Below are 19,888 nucleotides of genomic sequence, written 5' to 3'. Positions count from 1 at the left end.
ATATATATGTATATATATAATTTTATTCTTTCTTAGATGTAATTAAGAGATTTCCGACATTTCGTGAATTTAGAGTTATTTGCATTAGTCATCATAAAAGTGTGTAATCTTTCTTTCTTCTTTTTTTTGTACGCTTCGAGACCGCGAAAATAAATGCTTATTTCTTTATAGTTTTATTTTATCTCTCATAATACGCTCTCCCTCACACATCTTCCTCACACAAGCAATAAATATAAAGTGTGTCTATTATATTCGACCTGAAACGCGATTACATTACATGCAGCATATATCATTAAACGGAATGGCGTTAAAGGAATTGTCGATATTACATGTGCATTAGAGAAATGAGTAAGTCACGCGACGGTTACAGAGTGCGGCAGGATTGAAATATCATTGTAATAATTTCCATTTTGATGCGATACATAGGTGTTAGCAACGCTTAGAAATTCCTTGAGAAATTCCTACAAATTTCTCAGACTCGAGAATCCTCGGCTGACATGAGCGTTGTTGAGGTTTGCATGTGCAAAAATCGACGGAAAGTTGCAACGCGGATGCAGGACGGAAGCGAAAGCCATTGTTTTTACATAATTTTTGTAAAGATTTTTGTAATTTTTTGTAAAGATCGTGCGGATCTTTTTATTCTTTTCTTTTTAAATATCGCGATTATCGCGTAATTATCAAATCCGAAGACTCGCCGCGTTCTCTGTCGCGGGTTTCTGCTCTAACAATAAGTATAAAACGTATCAAAAGGATCGCTTTCTATTAAAAATCTGAGATGATGGATGAATCTCGAATAATGCATTTGTTGTTATTAAAAAGAAAAATAAAAAACGCATCGGTCTTTTAAAAGTTTTAGTACGAAAGTACAAATAATTACGTTTCGCTCGCGTTTCCGCCTTTTTGACGGCGCGATGGGATCCTATATATCTCGATACAAATTACAGCTAATTGTGTGGTATGGCATAGATATTTGCAGCGAAGCGAGGAAGAATCGTTGCACGCGCTCGGGACTCTCTTAGTGTTTTGAAAAACTGATCTCATGCGGCGGTTGGTCCTTCTCCACCATCCACACGCTTCCGCTCTTGCCGGTGCTAAGCACGTGTATCAACGCCTTCGCCACGTGTTCCGCCCTGTAACGTCAGTTGTCTTTTACAAATTGTTTCTATGATGCTAATTTTATTTTACATTTCTATATTTGGAGAAGATAGATATTATGTAACATCGTTACATATAAAATAATTACGTTCTTTATGCTATAATTACTTTTTTCTTAAATTGTTAATTGAAAATAGTGTTTTAAAATGATACCAAGGGATTAAAAAATAACAATTGCTCATTATTATTCATGTACTTGATTTTTTAATCATGAGTTATTTATTCACAATTAAGTCGAGAGAGAAATTGTTATGTTGAAATATATATACCTTTGAGGAATTGATGAAACTATGTCTTTTTGCCAGGCATCCTCATATCGAGCCAAAAGAAGTTTTCTATTGACATCACGTACCAATTTAGTATCTGTAGTACCCGGACAAAGTGCCATTACCTTAACGCCAGTTAAATCTACATGATATTGATCCTAAAAATTGAAAAGAAAATTAGTACATTCTTTCTGTAATTAATTTAATAAAAGAACCGTTTAAATATCAGTTAATAAGTTATTAATTTATATTTTCTAAATCTTTGAACGCGAATTTTTTAGTTTCTTCTTTCAAATAATGAAAACCATTGAAAAACCGTTGATTCTTATTATTTTGAGATAATAATTGTAATCAATAGATGAGATCGAGATATTTAAAAGATACTTCTTACCCCAAAAGCTCTGGTGAAGCTGACAAGAGCCGCTTTTGTTGCAGAATAAATTGGTACGCTGACGTAAGGGTTAATGCTAACGTTGCTGCCAGTATTGATGACGACACCACCTTGGCCACCCCTATCAGTGCCCATAAATCGTTGAGCAAGCAAAGTACCGCGTATTACTCCATTCTATAAGTATATTTGTAAAAAGATCTCAATATTTTTTAATATGCATATAAAAAATATTACTTTATACGGAACACTTTAAATTTAATAAAGAAGCACAAACATAAAAATACATAAAATACAATAGGATTATAATAAAAAATAAACGAGACATTAAAAGCGAAGAAATGACGAATTTTTATAAGAAGTCATAAATCTTTTAAAGATTAATTTTTACAAACATGTTATTGGAATGGAACATGCAAGAGAAATCTGAGAAACGATCGCAATCTATTGGATATTTGCTTACAAGATTAATGTCTACTTCGAGCTCCCAAAATCGATCATTCATGATACCAGCATTGTTGATAACGATATCAATATGACCGAATTCCGTGATAGTTGTTTGAAACGATTCTGCAAATTGAATTGCATTGTATGCTAAATAATATTGAGTTGCATTACAATGAAAATGATATACACATATATATATATATACATATATATTTTATATATATATATATATGCATTAGCCACTTATACGATGATTTAGAAACAAATCGACGATAGATTAGAAATCGTGAACGACTATCGCGAATTATCGTACCTTCGAATTGCAGATAATCCGTGACATCGCATTGCGAAAAGATTACACGACCTTTACCATATTTTTCGGATAATGTTTCTACCAGTTTCTCTCCTTCTTCAGTATTTATATCACATATAGCCACCTGTATATAATAAAAAATTACTAAATTATCAATAAAATTCTTAATTATATTTTTCGATTTCTATATACAAATTTATTTAGAAATTATATATAATATGTCAGAATTATTTCTCAAAATAAATCTGAAAAAAACATTCCCATTGTGTGCTGGATACGACAATTGAGGACCTCGATGCCATCTAAACTAATAGCCTCAAGATTAAATTCGACAGCACGGTTATAAAACATGATAATCTTTATTTTTAGGAATAATTGTCATTATTTTAGAATAAATTTATGTATAAAAAATTATTTTTATACATAAAAACCGAAGGATGATTCAAACCTTTTTTATAATCTTAGTATTTTATTTTACATAAATTTTACATAAATTATATATTATATGAATTGTTTGAAAGATAATAAAACTCTTGCATACATTATTAAATTGTTTCAAATTAAAATTTGTAGGTAGAAATTTTTCGTTTACGCTATTAGAAAATTAAATAATTCTAAAAACAAAAATAATATATTTATCAATAAAAAAATTGATTGATGACATAAAATATAATATTGTATAATATAACGAAATAATGCAACTATTCAAATAAATATTTTGAAATAAATAATGTAATGTGTATCATATATTTATCATCGATTTAACTATATATTTATCATCAATTCGTTATATCGTTATATCATTATGATAAATTTTTTTCTCAAAGACGCAAGCAATTTTTTTCTGAAAAATCTAAATATAAAGATGTTTTGAAACAAAATACATTGAAAGATCTTTGGAATGCTAGTTTTGCTTGAAATTCCAAATCGTGAAAACAAAATATGACTTTGACCTCGTTTGAAAAATTAAATAGTGACATTATAAATTTTCTTTTTCGAGAATAGTTCTACGATACAAAAAGTGTGAGACTATAAAGGATTATTAAATATATATGTTTTCTCTTAAATTATAATTTTATAATGTACCTTGGCACCCTGATTCAATAGTTCGGTGGCATACGCTTTACCGATTCCGGATGCAGCTCCTGTTATTAGGGCAACTCGCCCTTTTGCTTCCATTTTCTTTAAGTTTTTATCTTCTCTCGTATCTGAAGGTAATATAATTGGACAATAACATATTAGTATTCTTGGATTAATGTTTTTAATTAACAAAAAAATTATAATATTGTGAAAAGGATTATACTTGTTTAGCACGTTCAAATTTTAATTGACAAATTTAGAGGAAGATATTAGCATGTTGAATATATACAAAAATTCTTTTAACTGTACAACATCAGTTAAAAGGAGCAACCAAAAAATCAACTTAAAAAATCAATAAACTTATATCTGCTAAAAAATTTTTATGTTATAAATATGTTTATAAATATGCCCTGCGTTATAAATTCGTTAAAGTAAATTTAATTACTATTTCGTTAAAATTAGCATACTAAAAATCCTTTTAAATTTTTAAATTTGTTAAAACTTTGATACCAACAAGCTTCGTGTATTTTTTATTCTTTCTTTGTTCTATTATATAAACCTATTTCCCTCATTCTTCAAACAATGTCGCTTCTATAATTAATGTTGCTTCTATATTATGCATTATTAATTATTTTATCACTTTACATAATTGGTCGTATTATGTAAAGTGACAAAAAATTTGTCTTATTTCTCTTATATCTTATATCTTATTATTTCAAGAGGACAAAAAAGTTATGATAATGTTTTTTTAATAAATATTTCAATTTTGAATTCCTTCACATTTATGTATCTTCAATTATGTGTCTGTTATTTCTTATAAATCTCAATTCTCTGTTTTATGAATGATTCATTCCTACATATTCCAAGGGCAGAAGGCATTCACGCTTCAAGTACATCATTCGTCCACCTGTCACTTCAACCAGCATGTCGGCACCAGCGAGAAAACAATTAAGATACTGATATACCAACAATCGCAAATGTTATTCACACTTTTCATTCCGATATTATGGAATTTTTTGAATTTAATTTCACGTCAAAATTCCGATATATCACTAAACAAATGCTCACAGCACAAGTCCTATTATGCGTCATCTGATTCTCTACCTCCATCGAGATAAAGTTCATTGGCTCGTTCCGTTCTCCGTATTATACCTTTTCAATTTCTTCACCCGTGCTGTGTGTGACGTTTTGTAATATAAGCGGGATGAAACGAAGTTGGCTAGTTGGTTAGCTTGCGATACTCGGATGCAGTGGTTCAGACGTCACGTTTTTCCTCCGTCAAAAGGGTAAGATTGAAGGGCGGCAAAGCAGTTCTGGAAAGGTGTGGTTGGTGGCTGATAGTATACTGGCTCACTGACGGTAGAGACGGTCGGGGTGTACACCCGGTATAGTCCGATATTGATTGGCGCGTCTGCGTGCCATGCGGGTGTGCGCGACGCCGGCCGGTGCGTGCCCTTCATACACGTGCGTAAATGCGTGCTCTTGCAATCCCTCGACAGACTATTCGTCGGTATTCCCGTGGTCCCTTTTATTTTTAGAACCGTCACCGAAAAAGCGACCGCGCCCCGAAAGTGAAAGTTCAAAAGTCTTTTTCTTGAAAAATTGCAGAGATCGTACAGAGTGAAATTTGTTTGATCTTGACAAGAGAAAAATATATCTTTATCTTTTCGCTTTAATATTTTATTATACATATTAATTTTGTAATTATTATGCTGTAATTGTAATTCATTTAATTTGGACTTCTCTATAAGAGAATACAAAATGTTGTATGTTTATTCTGATTAAAAATTTAGACAGTTAAATTTATTTAAGACAATTTCATCTATTATAATTGTCTATTAAACTGTCTATTAAAAACTGTTATACCTATGAGTTAGAAAAATTGTTAGAAAATTGTCACGTAAATTTATAAATACATTTGATGATATAATAATTTATATACTTCACAAGGAATATGACATTTCTGCGAGATAAAAGTTGATTTAATGAGTTTTATGTTTGTCATTTAAGTTACGCAAACTGTGATTTGGATATACATACCTACATAAAAAACATAAAAAAGGCATCGTCTTAAATATATTAACAGTTATTGCTTTTATTTTAAATTTCACATTCAGAATACATAAATCATTATATATTTGTGTATTCATATTTATTGAGATATGCCGATATATTAAATAGTTGCTTATTGAATATTAAAAACTTGTACTTAGTTTTTCTTTTATTTTAGATTTTACATGCAATACATAAAACATTAACATGCTTAAGATAATGTTATCGATATATCAGTAACAAATAATCGCTTCAATATTTAAATCTCGTACATACCTATTGCATGATCTTAACATAACTTACTAATCAGTAGAATATTATTGATAAGTTACTTGATTTCATACTGTTTAAATGAATTATGTTGCGTAAAAAAATTATCACATTAATCAAACTAGACTATTTTTTATATTTAATAAATAATGTATATGTGTGTTTTACAATATGTTTATCGTTAAAATTTATACATATTTTATTAAACACAAAAAATAAATATTTTTAATTAAAAAATTAAAACAATATTTCGGTAAAGGTCCGATAAAACAATAGTGTCAAAAATTCTCATTTTAATATAGCTTTGCATATATGTAGAAAAAGTAAATAAAATAATAAATAAATAAATTTAGTTGATGTTATTTTAAACTGTTTTTATCTGTTTAAAACTAGTTTTAATGAATCAAAATAAATCTGCTGTATCTATAAGAGTTGTTTGAGTTAGTATAGGTATATATGTGTCACATTATAAAAAGTATTATCAAAATATAAAAATGTCTCTCTCTTTTACATGCTTTATTATTACATGTTATTTGTGTAAAATTTAAGTATAATTTTCTTATTGATTTAAAAATCATTTAATTTTTTATATATATTAATAAAATTACTTATTTTTTTATACATACTAATAAATATTTGTGCACAAAAGTTTATTTGAATCTACTTATTTAAAAGTTATTTATCTAACTGTAATAAAACTGTAATAAAATAGATCACTTCATTTTATAAAGCTATTATAATTTATAAGCTAAATTTATTTGCTGTTTTATTTTTTGTAGTTGGTTTCAGGAAGTATTTATGATAAAAACTTTTATACTAATTAGTTTATATTATTAATTTCAGTCGATTTTTGGCTGATATTTTTATTGTACAGCCAAAACATTTTTTAAATCCAACTGATGTAAATTTTCAGATTCATTTATTTACTGCTATGAATGCAGAGTCACATTAAAATCAGAATTTCTGAGTTGGCAAGGTTCTCTTGTTAGTTGTTAATATAAATTCATGCGTTGCGATGGCCTTTCTAGATTACACAGTCGTTGATTAAAAACTTCACTGTAATGTGGACTTTGTCTTTATGTGCAATCATTTTCTGGAAAGCCATACATATACCACTTTATTTATTTCATTATGAATTAATTTAATTATTATATAAACATCTACTTATTTTTGCGAATACATCATATATATATTAAAAAAATTAATATAGAATGCATAGCATCTAGTTTAAAACGTTTTGCTTACTAAAGTTTTGACCTTTAAGTGTGCGTTTCTTATTTTTTATAAGAATTTGTACAAAGTTCAATTTGTGATTTCACTTCACTAATGAATGGTTCGAATTTTCTCGAATGCCACTGAACTTAAAACTACACTTACTACACAATGAGGAGATGAAGATATTCACAGTGCCGTCTCATGGATAACGAATCTCGTATGAAGAGAGACTCTGACGAATTGAACGTCATGCAGATCGCGAGGTCGGAGATCACCGAACGAAAACAGTGACTTCTTCCATATCGGTTCAAGGAGGTTCTTGGACTAGTTAAAGCCTCGTGTCGCAGTTGTAGTCTCATCGATAAAGAAACATCTTGATTTCGTGCAGTTAATTGTTTTATTATAAAAATATAAAATTCACGAACGGGAATTCATATATATTGACGTGTTTTAGAACTTTTATAAGCAAAAAAATATACACGAAAGAGATTGTTTGCTGGAAAATTAGTGGAGTAATGCAGATCAAAGATAAACGAGTTATAGTAACTGGAGCAGCAAGTGATGTGGGTCTGGCATTTAGTAGGGAGCTGCTGCGAAATGGCGCTTTGGTATGTAATTTAATATAATAATATTGTGTGATATTCATATACGTATAAATATTAGTTATAATCATTATGTAATAAAATATTATAGAGTCTTCTTTCAAAAATATTCGTTAAACTTATCGATATTTTATTGTAAAAATTAATAGAATAATTACTTATATTTCAGATGATAGTTATGATCGATATAAAGCAATGGATTGGAGAACAAGCTGTAGAGAGTTTAAACAATGAGTTTGGCCGCAAACGAACTGTATTTCTTTGCTGTGACGTAACAAATAATTCCGAATTTGACAGTAAACAAAAGTCTATTTCATTCTGTTATTAATTTATATTTTATTAATGCACACATTATAATAAACAAAAACTCAAACATTGCTTACATAAACTGCAAAAGTTAATTTAATTTATAACTTTTTAAGGGAATATTTGTTGAATTTGTTCAAAATTGAAACTATTAATTGTTGCAGCCAAGTTGAAAGAGGCAATCAACATTCTCGGTGGACTGGACATTTTAATAAACAATGCAGGCGTAATAAATGAAATTGACTTTTCCAAAGCTATCGATGTTAATGTTGTAAGTTTATTCCCTTCTTGTTTCAACTTTGTGATCAATTATATTGATCTTGTAAAGAAATATATGATCACAATGATCACCGAAAGCTTTTAAATATTTTCTAGTAACAAGTCATTTTACATATTTAATTATAAAAAATTTTATTTAAAAATATTACATATAAGCGCCGACGTGAATTTAGCTAACTCAATTGAAAATAAAATTGTATAAGGGAATTTTAGATTGAATAAAGTTCCAAAATATTAATTTCGCTTTTTTTACAGACAGCTGTGATTCGAGGGACTCTTCTGGGGATTCAACAAATGCGAAAGGATTCTGGTGGCAAGGGTGGTATTATCGTAAATATTTCGTCCATTGCCGGATTACGAGCTGTATCTCAGCTTCCAGTATATTCTGCTACAAAACATGCCGTAGTTAGTTTCAGCCGTTCTTTTGCGGTAAGTATTTACATTTAAAAAAATATAATGTATAATAAAATTTACGACAATTATAATAAATAATACAAAGTGACTTTAGAATTTTTTTATTGTTTTATTTTTTTTGCGGCAATGGAGATATTTGTTTAAAATCATAAAAAATACAAAATATCTCGAAAAAAGCAAGGTTTCTTTTTATAAGAAATCTGCGAGATCTTTTTTTAAAGACTGTGACTAATTTTAGAAATGATTAAATAATTCCTTTTCTTTCTTTCTTGGCAACAAATTTGTATTTTAAACTTGTTTTTCAACTTTGAAATTTGATGATAATTTTATCTTATTAGATATGATAAAATGTATTAAATATGATAAAGTGTGTATCGCTGTTTTCTGCTGTATCTGAATTCTTATAAGGATAATTTGAAAGGGATATGAGAAAGAAAAACATTAAATTTTAAGTCATGTTGTAGCAATAAACAATTAAAATTTGACTGCAATAATGAATAAAAACCATATAAAAAGTATATTTCACACATATCTTAAAAATCATTTTACATGAAACATATAAAAAGTTTAATCAGATATTTTTTCTTTATAGCAACCTTATCATTACGAAAGGACTAATGTAAAAGTAATTGTTCTGTGTCCCGATTTAATCGACATTCCAGAAGATATATCACAGAATATTTCAAACATTAATAGTTTGCAGAATGATCGACATCATAGGTAAGACTGATGCTAATTTATAATTGACTTCAATAAAAATGTACATAAAATACAAAAGAGAAATATGTTGCCAGGGTGGAGAGCATTGCTCATGGATTGATATACGTAATTCGATGCGCACAGAACGGCAGTGTGTGGATTAGCGAGGATGGAAAACCGGTTTTTGAGGTGCAGCTTCCCGATACTTTGCCGCAAAAAACTGAAGTCGATGCACAGAACTAGCATTAATATGAAATTGATCGCAGATTAAATATTGTTATAATTTACTATACAACAAATAATATTATTAAGTTAAACTGCTTCTTTTTACAAAAAATATTTTGTTAAATAAAATCTGTTTTTGATTAATAGAAATAGTAATAAATGTGAAATCTGTAATAAGCTTTTAATAGATTTTTGTTAATAAATAGTGTGTTTATTGTTAAACAGATATTAAAGCCTTTTTTAAAAGAAATAAACGTGAGCATAAAACATAATAATATTTTTAATAAATAGTTTATGTTAATTTTATAAATGAATGATACTAAGAATATTAAATCTGTTAATCTAAAATTTAACTTTTTTTTTATAATTTATTTTATCAAATATATAATAATTTATTTTATCAAATAAAGTGTCTTAGAGAGTTAAGTCCTGAGAAGGATTAAAAAAATCAAAAATATTATATTTTTATCTTAATGATACTTTATAATCCTAAAAGATACAATTAGTTTCAATACAAAATATAACTTTTAAAATGAAGTCTTTGATGAAGCATGTCACAGAGCCATCGAGTGTTTCAGAATGATTCGTAGCGACACGAAGCGTTTGAATTCATAAAGTTCTTAAAGAAATCATTTATCGACGAAGTATAAATTTTAGTATACTTGGCACTTAGTATATTCAATCGGCACTCTCGGCAGTACTTATATAAAATATCGTAAAACAAAACTTTAAACGTCTTTTTCTCGAAATCACTTGTTTCAAATTGGCTAACAGCATAACTTTACAATTTTTATTCAATTTTTATTCACTTGAAATCTTGACAGTACCTTTTATACTAAATTATCTACAAAAGTAGATAATATACGGATTTTGCGATTGAAGACTTTCTTCTTTCTTGAACATACATATAAAATCTTGATGAATATGGAAATCTCTTAACTATCGTGGCTTGTATGATCGAAATACATATTCTTGTGCATCTAAATGATGCTCTATTCCTCTCTTAAATTGCTTCATAATCGTTTAAATTCGTTTGTAGAAGAAGCAAGCAATAATCGTTATAAAGCGTTATAATTTGATATAGACAGTTTGACAAAAACATTTAAAAATAATAATAAAAGCTAATAAACTAATCTCAGAGTTTAATCAGAGTACTTTTATTGATAAGACGATATTGCACTATTTTAACAAGTTATTAATATATAAATTCTAAAAACTCGAAAACAATTTCTATTAATTATATATTTATAACATTATATATCGATCAAATAATATTTAAGAAATAATTAATACATATTATATTTCTTTAGATCACGCAAACTGAAGCTGCACTGCGGCATATAAAAAATACAGGAAATCACATTTCAACAACGACGTTAGTTATAGTAAAAAATACAGTACAAAATCCCACAAATCAGTGATCATTTGAACCAATTATTATTAACTGTTTGATACGCGAAGACTGTAATCTTTTACAGACATGCGTATTTATGAACCGCTCTGAATCGCTGCAACGGATGCAAAATACTCACACAGGCGCGAATCTCGCGAATTTTCGCGACATGCAGCGTAGTACGATATCTAAATAAAAACCACAAAAGAAATTACTTTCCTTCTCGATTTCGAGTAATGTTCGATCGGAACCAGTTCATATCGGTTATGGTATCGACTTGGACATGCGCTGTCCCTCGGCTAATTTATCGTCGGCGCGACGCCGATCAGACGTTAAGTGCGCTTTTTCTATTGATAAGTGCAGTGAGCACGAGCTGTGCGCACGTCAGGCTCTTATCATCGTTTTGTGCCACACGACTGTACCAAGTACATTATTTCTAAAGTTCGCCGACGCCACGAGTGATTGATAAGCGTCCCGCATAATTGCAAATAACCGCAAAAATTAAAGAAAAAAATAAAAAGTGACATTTTTTGGTCTCTTCTTCTCTTGCGTTGTCTACTTTTGTCATTTTGAGATTGATTTATCTATATTTAATAGATTTGTCAAGGAATTCACAATAAATTTATAATAATCTTGTATTTACATATATAATATTTTATAATATATATAAATATGTCAGATGTTCTCTTTCATTTATAATTACATTCTACTATATTATTCATAAAATATAAAATTAATAGAAATATAAAAATTTAATAATATAAAGATTAGATAACGACTAATATACGATAATTCATCGTAAATGACTTCAGTGATTTTTATAAATTTTAATCGTAAATTCTCGAAAGGAAAAATGTAAATTTCCTAGATAATGAAGCCACGGTATAAGGTCATTTGATTAGAGTTGACTTATGATAGGCCTGCCAATGATAATGACTCGATAACAAATCGTATTGCTCGTTACAACTACAATTACGCGAGCAACCAGACTTTTAACAAAAGTTATATCATCCAATGATCATCGCGTACCCGGAACGATAGTTCCACGCCTTTAAGTTTAATCTGCTGTCAAACATTATTTTATTTTGTAAATATTATACATACACGTACACAAAATGCCACTTACATCAATGGCCGTACATTAGTGTTCTGTGAATTTCTAGCCAAGTATGCATTTCCACTCGTATCAATTTGCAAAGATATACAAACACATTTAAGTACAATCGTTCGTGTTTTAAGTCTATTTCTTTTTTATTGCATTTTACTACGTTTTCTGCATTTAAACTGAATGCAACACGTGTATATTTAGACCTCGAAAAAAAAAAGAAATTATAACACAAAAAGAGTTCAATTAAAACGAACGAAAGTGCAATTCTTCTAGAAATTTAATACTGAAAATTAATAATTAATTATTTATTTTAAATAATAAAAGCATTTTTGTTTAATACTCAAAATAAATAATTTTCAGTTAAATTAATCAGTGTAAATTGGATTTTTGGAAGAGAATAAAAACATAAATGCATTAAAAATTAATTTGAGAGTAAATACATAAATACATCGTCTGGAAGTTGCAGGACGACACATCAGAAACATAAAAAGGGCAAAAATATTTCTTCCCTTTGTACGGTACTGCAAATAATCTACGAGCCACCAGCCGCAGTTCCGTTCCCCGCGACTATCATAAATTTCTATTAACGAAATGGCTCGGTGAAGTAAAATCAAATATGCAAAACAAATATTTTTGCAGGAAACTTTAAAAAGATACATATCTGAATTATACGTTTTAATAACTTTTTATTTTGCTCGCACGCGCATTCGCTTGTCAAACGCACTTTGATCATTTTGAATATATCTTGCGTAGCTTCACTTTACATGACTTTATAAACATGTCTTTATAAATAAGCAATATAATATATTTATTTTTCAAAAAATAAGTACATATTATGTAAAATATATAAAAAACATTTAACATTTCTTATATATTCCATGATGTGTATTTACACACAATTGAAAAACTTGTTAAATTTTTAATATATCTATTCAAAATCTATTCAAATTTTTATATTAATTTAATACAAGATAAATATGTTAAAAAGTGACACAGGTATTATTTATGTAAAAAATTAATACGAAAATATAATATTTTGAAACAAATAGTAAAATTATTTTTTAGTAAAATTAACATTTATAATATGTTAAATTTATATTCCATTTATTTATCTTAAACTTTAAACTTTTAAACTACATTATTTTCATGTTCAATTACTCATAAAATAAATTATTTAATATTTTAGCACTTTTAAAAATTTTGTGTTAAATGTCAATTTAATACAAAATATTTAAATAATACAACAATATGCATACATTATATTAAATGAACATTCGGATATATTATTACATTAAAAATTTAATATAAAAGTTTTAATATCTTGTATTTGTGTTAAAACCGATTTTTTCATGCAAATATAAAATGATTTTTACTGTGTATTATATTAACAAAATAAATTATCACATAATAAAATATTACGTAAAAAGCAATAACATTGTTAAAAATGCAATTACTTAATTATTAATCTACTGACAGTTTAGTAGCTTAGTCTAATATTCGTTGCGAAACAATACACTATTATTATCTTCAAGTAAAAGAGAAAGCGCTTCAATGCCTCTCGGTCTGTGTGTCCTGTATATCCAGTATCTAGAAAACACATTGCCACGATGTGATTAATTAGCCTCTTAGTGAAAGGGGTTAATTAGAGTAAGGCGCTATCAGGAACACTCTGAGAAAAAAAAACGACGAGACGCGACTGATCAGTCTAGTAAGAGGGAAGATAAGAAAAGACAATGAAAAAATAAGAGGACCTTAAAAAATCTTAAAAATTATTGTTATCGAAAGTAACAATCTTTGTTGAATAAATCATTTATTTAATAATATCTTCTGCAGTATTGTTTTTTATATTACTTTTTATATTATAATTTAGTTTTGATTCTGTTTTCTTTAAATTAAAAACTTGAAATTTCACAATAACAATGATCAAGCCCAGTAATTATTTATCAATAAATAATAATTGTAATTTTCTTGTATCAGCAATTATACACATAATTATATATTTAACACATAATTATATATTTATCTTTTACAAACTAAAAAAACAAACTTGGTAAAAAAGTTGAATTATATCACTCTAATAAATTTAATGGTATTTTAATCCATTGAATCTAGTATAAATATATGCTCAATAAAATGCGATCTTTATCTTTAGATTTTGAATACCTTCGACAATGTCGAATTTTAAAGAGAAAATTCAAAAAATTTTTTTTTATCATGATTGTCCGATCTATATATCTGCTGTCTATGTAATCTACAGCCCGAAGTCCACCCTCTGGGAGGACATCCCCGCCATGATGGAAACTTAAGTCGCAATATCGCGAAATCCCACATCGCTGCTTATCGTATATAAATACCATTCGAATGGTCTCGAAGTTCAGTCGAAACATACATATTACCAGCACAAGCTCTCGATTCTTCAGCTTTACGCCCAAAAACTTAAACCGGAAATTAGTTCATTTCTTCACATCTCCAAATATCCAAAGCAGTTTCATTCATGGAGAATACAGTAGGTAAGTCTACTTCTTTCATCCCGAAAAATATGTCTATCAATTTTTTTTTGTCATAAAAATATGTAATATAAAAAATAAGTTTTCGATTATTTTATTTTTATAAAACATAATTTTAATAATTATATTAATAATTGTGTAAATGTTTTTATAATTCTTTAATTTTATTTCCTAAGATAAATTATCATGTAAGATTCTTTTTTATAGAGCGTGGAGCTAAATAATTCTCATTATTCAAATAATGAGAATTTACTTTATCAAAAAAATTCTAATATTAATAACATATATTTTAATGTTACAAATTTTTCTGATAAAGAACTTTCCTTCTTTTATAAAACAAGTTCTATGTTATAGAGCCAAGATTGAGAATGGTTCGTCGTCGTTCTTCAGCTTCCGAAAGAGCGAAAGAGATAGAAGCGATCAATTGCATTGTTTCTGGAAAAAATGTTCTAATAACTGGCGGTGCAGCAGGATTGGGCTACGCCTTTCTTAATCATTTCTTGAAGCACGGAGCAAAGGTACGTTTAATAATTAAGATAATAATTTGCAGTATAAAAATTCAAAAAATTTGCAGGAAATCTATATAAATCAGCATTACATAAATAATTTATATTTTTTTCTATAGACCTATAAATTACAAACATTTAGAAAAAGTCTATTATTTAAATAAGTCTATTATTCAAATTTTATAATATAAATGTATAATTATATAAAAAGTCTTTTATATAATGACATTTCTAACAATTAAAAAAAACATACTCTTTTCTAATACCATCTTTTAATTGAATTAATATTATTCTGCAGATTAAATTATTTATCTCTCTCCTGTTAGATATAAAATATATGTAATTGCCTAATTCTACTTCTGTCCCTAATTCTACTAAATTCATAGAATGGCATTAGCTGTTCTACAATATTTATAAATTATTAATATCATCTCAGCGCTATTTTATATTTAAATTTGTTCTACAATATTTATAAAATATTAATATCATATCGGCATTATTATATTTAAATTTATTTCATATTTGTTACAGAAAATAATTATATTGGATATCGATGCTGAAACTGGCAAACGAATTGAGCTCGGTGTTGAAAAATCTTGCGGCGAGAAGAAAGTACACTTTATACATACTGACGTATCTAATCATAAACATGTGACTGGTAAATATGGAGCAAGATTTTCAAATAGATATATGTTACTATCGTTGAACTTTTTAGAATATCTTATTTTTGTCTGTACCAATTTATAGAAGCTTTTGAAGAAGCATCAACGCTATTAGGAAACATTGACATCGTGATAAATAACGCTGGCGTTTTAGATGAACGAAGATGGGAGAAGGAAATCTCGGTCAACATTGTGAGTATCATTGATAACAATTTATTGATTTATTAATAACTTTACCAATGATTTCCTAATTTTATTATTTCTTTATTCTGCGATGTTTTCTCTCTTAAAACTTTTACAATGTTTTTCTTATCTCGAATATTGTATATTTCAAATAATTTCGTGAGTTTTATGTCATAAGATGATTTTACCAAATTGCATATAAGAATATATAAAAAGATTGGAAAATAAATATTATTAATAAATACTCTTATAGAAATCTAATACTGATCAATTTATTACTGAAATATAATAATTAATCACTTATTTGGAGTACTGAAAGTCTGATCGAGAGTACTTTTAATCTTAAAATAAATAATTGCTGTCTTTCAATATTAAGTTGATCAGCATTAGGGAGCATTTATAATGGTTATAGCCATAATCTGTATAAGAATTAACTAATCACAATCTAGTATTCTTCTACACAATCTAGTATTACAGTTGAATATCTTGGATTGACTAATCAACTGTGATTAATCAATTTTTACAGATTACGACATACGGTTAGGGCCAAAATATAAAATGCTAGTATAAAATGCTCTCTTAGATTTCTATAAGACGTAATACCTGTAATAATAAAAATAAAGAAAAAAAGTAGATTCTAATGTGGTATATCAATATTAGGGAGGTATGGTCAGCACCGCAATGTTAGCTGTACAATATATGAGCAGAGATACGGGCGGTCACGGTGGTATCTTGGTAAACGTGAGCCAGCATGTGGATATTCGAAACACAGCTCAACTTCCGGTTTACACTGCCACGAAGCACGCTATCATCGGTCTATCACAGTCTCTATCGGTAATTATACAGAATTGAACTCAGTTAAATCCATCTATTATTCAAGCAATCATCCTAAAATAGTTACTTACAAAAAGTATAGTTACTTATAAACTTCCAATATTCTATAAGATTGTTATCTTGTGGATTGTAAAATAATGAAGTATTTAATTTTTATTATTACTTATTATATGTATATATTATTATACGAAGTTTTCATAATTACGTTTACTCTGCAACAGGATCCTTATCACTACGAAAAGACCGGTGTTACCGTGATAACTTTGTGTCCAGGACTGACAGAGACTGCTTTAACAGTAGATAGCCCTAATAAACTTCTTTCCAGAGTCATGAAGGCAGATTTCGTTAAGAATCTTGAACAGTTTCTGATACAAACGTAAGTCATTATTAAAATTGTCTCTTACCAGTCAGAAATGATAATGGAATTGACATCGAATCGACATCGATTCAATATCATAAACATTTGACACAAAACAATCAGATAAATTAAGTAGTGCATGTTGAATAATAATAAAACATAATATTTCTGCTGTAGAATTAAATTATAAATACGAATATCTTTTGTTCCTTCAAAAAATTTCAATAATAAATACGATGGTTATTCAGAAAGTAATGCCCCACATTTTTTCCTTATCCGGTAATAAAAGTAGAAAAGTGAAATTTTACATGTTGCAAATTTAAAATTTGAAAAATTTAAAGTATATTACTTTCTGAGCACCCCTTGTAATTACAAATAAATTACTTATCAATTTTTTTTTTAATGAGACACAACTTTTAATGAAGATTTAGGTCTTCGTGATTACACATCTTAAAAGTTCCGTAATGATTAACCAGGTCAAAATGATTCCAGAGTGCATTTAACCAATTGCTGTTATTCACAGTTTTCGTTCAAAAAAAATTATTAAGTGTGCTCTGGGATCATTTTGACTCTAGCGTGATCATAAAAAATTAAAATATCAGTTCCATAAAATTTAGTTCGTAGATTCTGACGTGAACATTACATCTCTTCCGGTGCGTACATATGATGTGCGCCAATTCAGCAGAGATAATTTTTTAACGGCTCATTGCTATTTAATCTTGTTTTTGCAGGCCTTACATAGTTGCGCAGGGCCTGATGACGATATTGAGGATCGGTGAGTCTGGCAGTATTTGGGTTATCGAGAGCGGCAAAGCGCCTTATGAGGTTTATGTACCGAATCCGCGTACTCTGCGTCGTCATTATAAGAATAACTTCCCACACGTTGATACTAAGGTCGCCGGAGGTCGCGCGATAAGAGAAGTCTGCGACAGTACGAGGACAGGTTTGATGAGCTGCGCCTGATAATCGACGCACGACCGTGATCTCTCACTCTGTTTAGGGTTGAAAATCTTTGATCCACGTGGCGAACGTCATCCGGAGACTTTGTATTAGAAGATATTTCACATGTAGATCAGTGTAACCGGAAGTGTAGACACAGACGAGATGCAACCGAAGCGATACTTCGCGGGAAATAGTATTCCCGAGATTCTCCGTAGATAATTTTGTATTACAAAGTTTCATGCATATTTCCTTTTTCCTCAGCCATCCAACTATATTCGCTGGTTCACGTTTCCATCATAATTTCCTTAAATACATGCATACATGTTCAATCTTTTTTTTTATTTCTTATTATTAATAACGCTTGATTGTATGAAGGTGCCTGTGATAAAAAAATTTTATAATAAATATTTTTTAAAAATGAACTAATCTGAAAATAAGACCTTCAAATTTTTCATGCAAGTTTCGTATTGAACTTTTAAGATTATAACTCATTATATGCTGCAAATTACAATCGTATTCGTTATAAATGGCGACTTTCGATTATATTGATGCTGGGAATTTATATTTCTAATGTATTAATAACGTTGATTACTTTCGAGCTATTTAAAAATATCGGACGTGAGAAGTCCATGTGCAAAAAAAGAAAAAAAAACAAAATAGATTCAAGTTACAAACAAACGGAATCCGTTAATCTATGTTTGCGATATTGTGTGTAATAAATCATTCTAGTTTACTGTGTCGCTTATCAAGCATTTAAAACACTAGATATAGCGCATGGAAGACGCCGTTTTTTCCTTTTTACATACATTCTAATCACATCGCATGTAATACGCAGCACACTTTAGTATCGCCATACGTATGATAATTTTACCAACAACATCTGTTCGAGTCCTATTAAAGACGTTATATAATTTTATTTACATCTGAGTACATCTCCTTTTTTGAAAAACTCACAACACGCATCTCTTATATCTCGAGTCGCTCTTTAAAATTCGCGTAATCTAGCATTTAAATTTGTAAACCGTCATCTTTCACATTTTGCGCATTTCGTCGAAGGGCAGGGAAGGACGACCCGCGCCTTACAGTTCTCGACGTTACAACTTTGTGAAGAAATAAGAAAACTTTTCGTTCGATTATTGGAAAAGTGTATAGGAGATCGGAAATGACACGACGACGTGTTATTTCATCATTTCAATATTATTCACCATCGGAAATCACAATATATCCGCTGTACAAAACAAAAATCCATTCTCGCGTACATTATAAATTTTTCACATGCTCAGGGCATGAAACTTAAAAGTTAAATTTACCATATCTTTTTTTTCTATTCATTTATTTCATTTTATAGTCCTTCCTTTTACTTCACTCTGCATTTTCTCTGATAACCTATTGGAGGTTTGCTTATCAGTTATGTAAATCTCAAGTTGCGTACATACGTGTGTGTGTGTGTGTGTGTGTGTGTGTGTGTGTGTGTCTGTGTGTACATATATATATATAATATTTGTATGAGTTTGGGGACTCTGTACGAGCCATAGAAAAATAATAGTCGCAAATAATGTTCTTATTCTGTATCTTCCACGTCTTACACTTTTAAGGATATTATCATGCTTTTATTCTTATTCGCATCGCCATTTAACACAATTCTACTCACAGCGTCTTCGTGCATTCAAAAGGATTCTTCGAA

The 19,888-nt window shown here is 28.8% G+C and overlaps 2 protein-coding genes across 2 annotated transcripts in view; one reads left to right on the top strand and one right to left on the bottom strand.

Annotated features, from left to right (window-relative positions):
- The window catches only part of LOC108690473 (uncharacterized short-chain type dehydrogenase/reductase y4vI-like), a 12,823-nt gene extending 7,631 nt beyond the window's left edge, over positions 1-5,192 (bottom strand). The window contains exons 1-7 of the mRNA XM_018197777.1: positions 4,802-5,192; positions 3,656-3,777; positions 2,570-2,693; positions 2,273-2,379; positions 1,813-1,986; positions 1,425-1,579; positions 1,019-1,130 (exon numbers count right to left, since the gene is read on the bottom strand). Of these exons, the coding sequence (XP_018053266.1) occupies positions 1,019-1,130; positions 1,425-1,579; positions 1,813-1,986; positions 2,273-2,379; positions 2,570-2,693; positions 3,656-3,748 (765 nt within the window). The 5' untranslated portion in view covers positions 3,749-3,777; positions 4,802-5,192. The remainder of the gene's footprint in view (positions 1-1,018; positions 1,131-1,424; positions 1,580-1,812; positions 1,987-2,272; positions 2,380-2,569; positions 2,694-3,655; positions 3,778-4,801) is intronic.
- Positions 5,193-7,367: 2,175 nt separating this feature from the next.
- Positions 7,368-18,225, top strand: LOC108690472. The gene is made up of 14 exons (XM_018197776.1): positions 7,368-7,794; positions 7,958-8,084; positions 8,259-8,365; positions 8,629-8,802; positions 9,380-9,507; positions 9,582-9,728; positions 12,268-12,271; positions 14,520-14,718; positions 15,074-15,237; positions 15,757-15,883; positions 15,973-16,079; positions 16,731-16,904; positions 17,126-17,280; positions 17,994-18,225. The coding sequence occupies exons 1-14, from the start codon at positions 7,702-7,704 to the stop codon at positions 18,223-18,225; spliced, it is 1,938 nt and encodes a 645-aa protein (XP_018053265.1). The 5' UTR covers positions 7,368-7,701.
- The last annotated feature ends 1,663 nt before the right edge of the window (positions 18,226-19,888 follow it).

Source organism: Atta colombica, unplaced genomic scaffold (genome assembly GCF_001594045.1).
Source record: "Atta colombica isolate Treedump-2 unplaced genomic scaffold, Acol1.0 scaffold33, whole genome shotgun sequence".
Taxonomy (NCBI): domain Eukaryota; kingdom Metazoa; phylum Arthropoda; class Insecta; order Hymenoptera; family Formicidae; genus Atta; species Atta colombica.
Note: the sequence above shows the minus strand (reverse complement) of the source record. Positions and strands in the feature narration are given on the sequence as shown.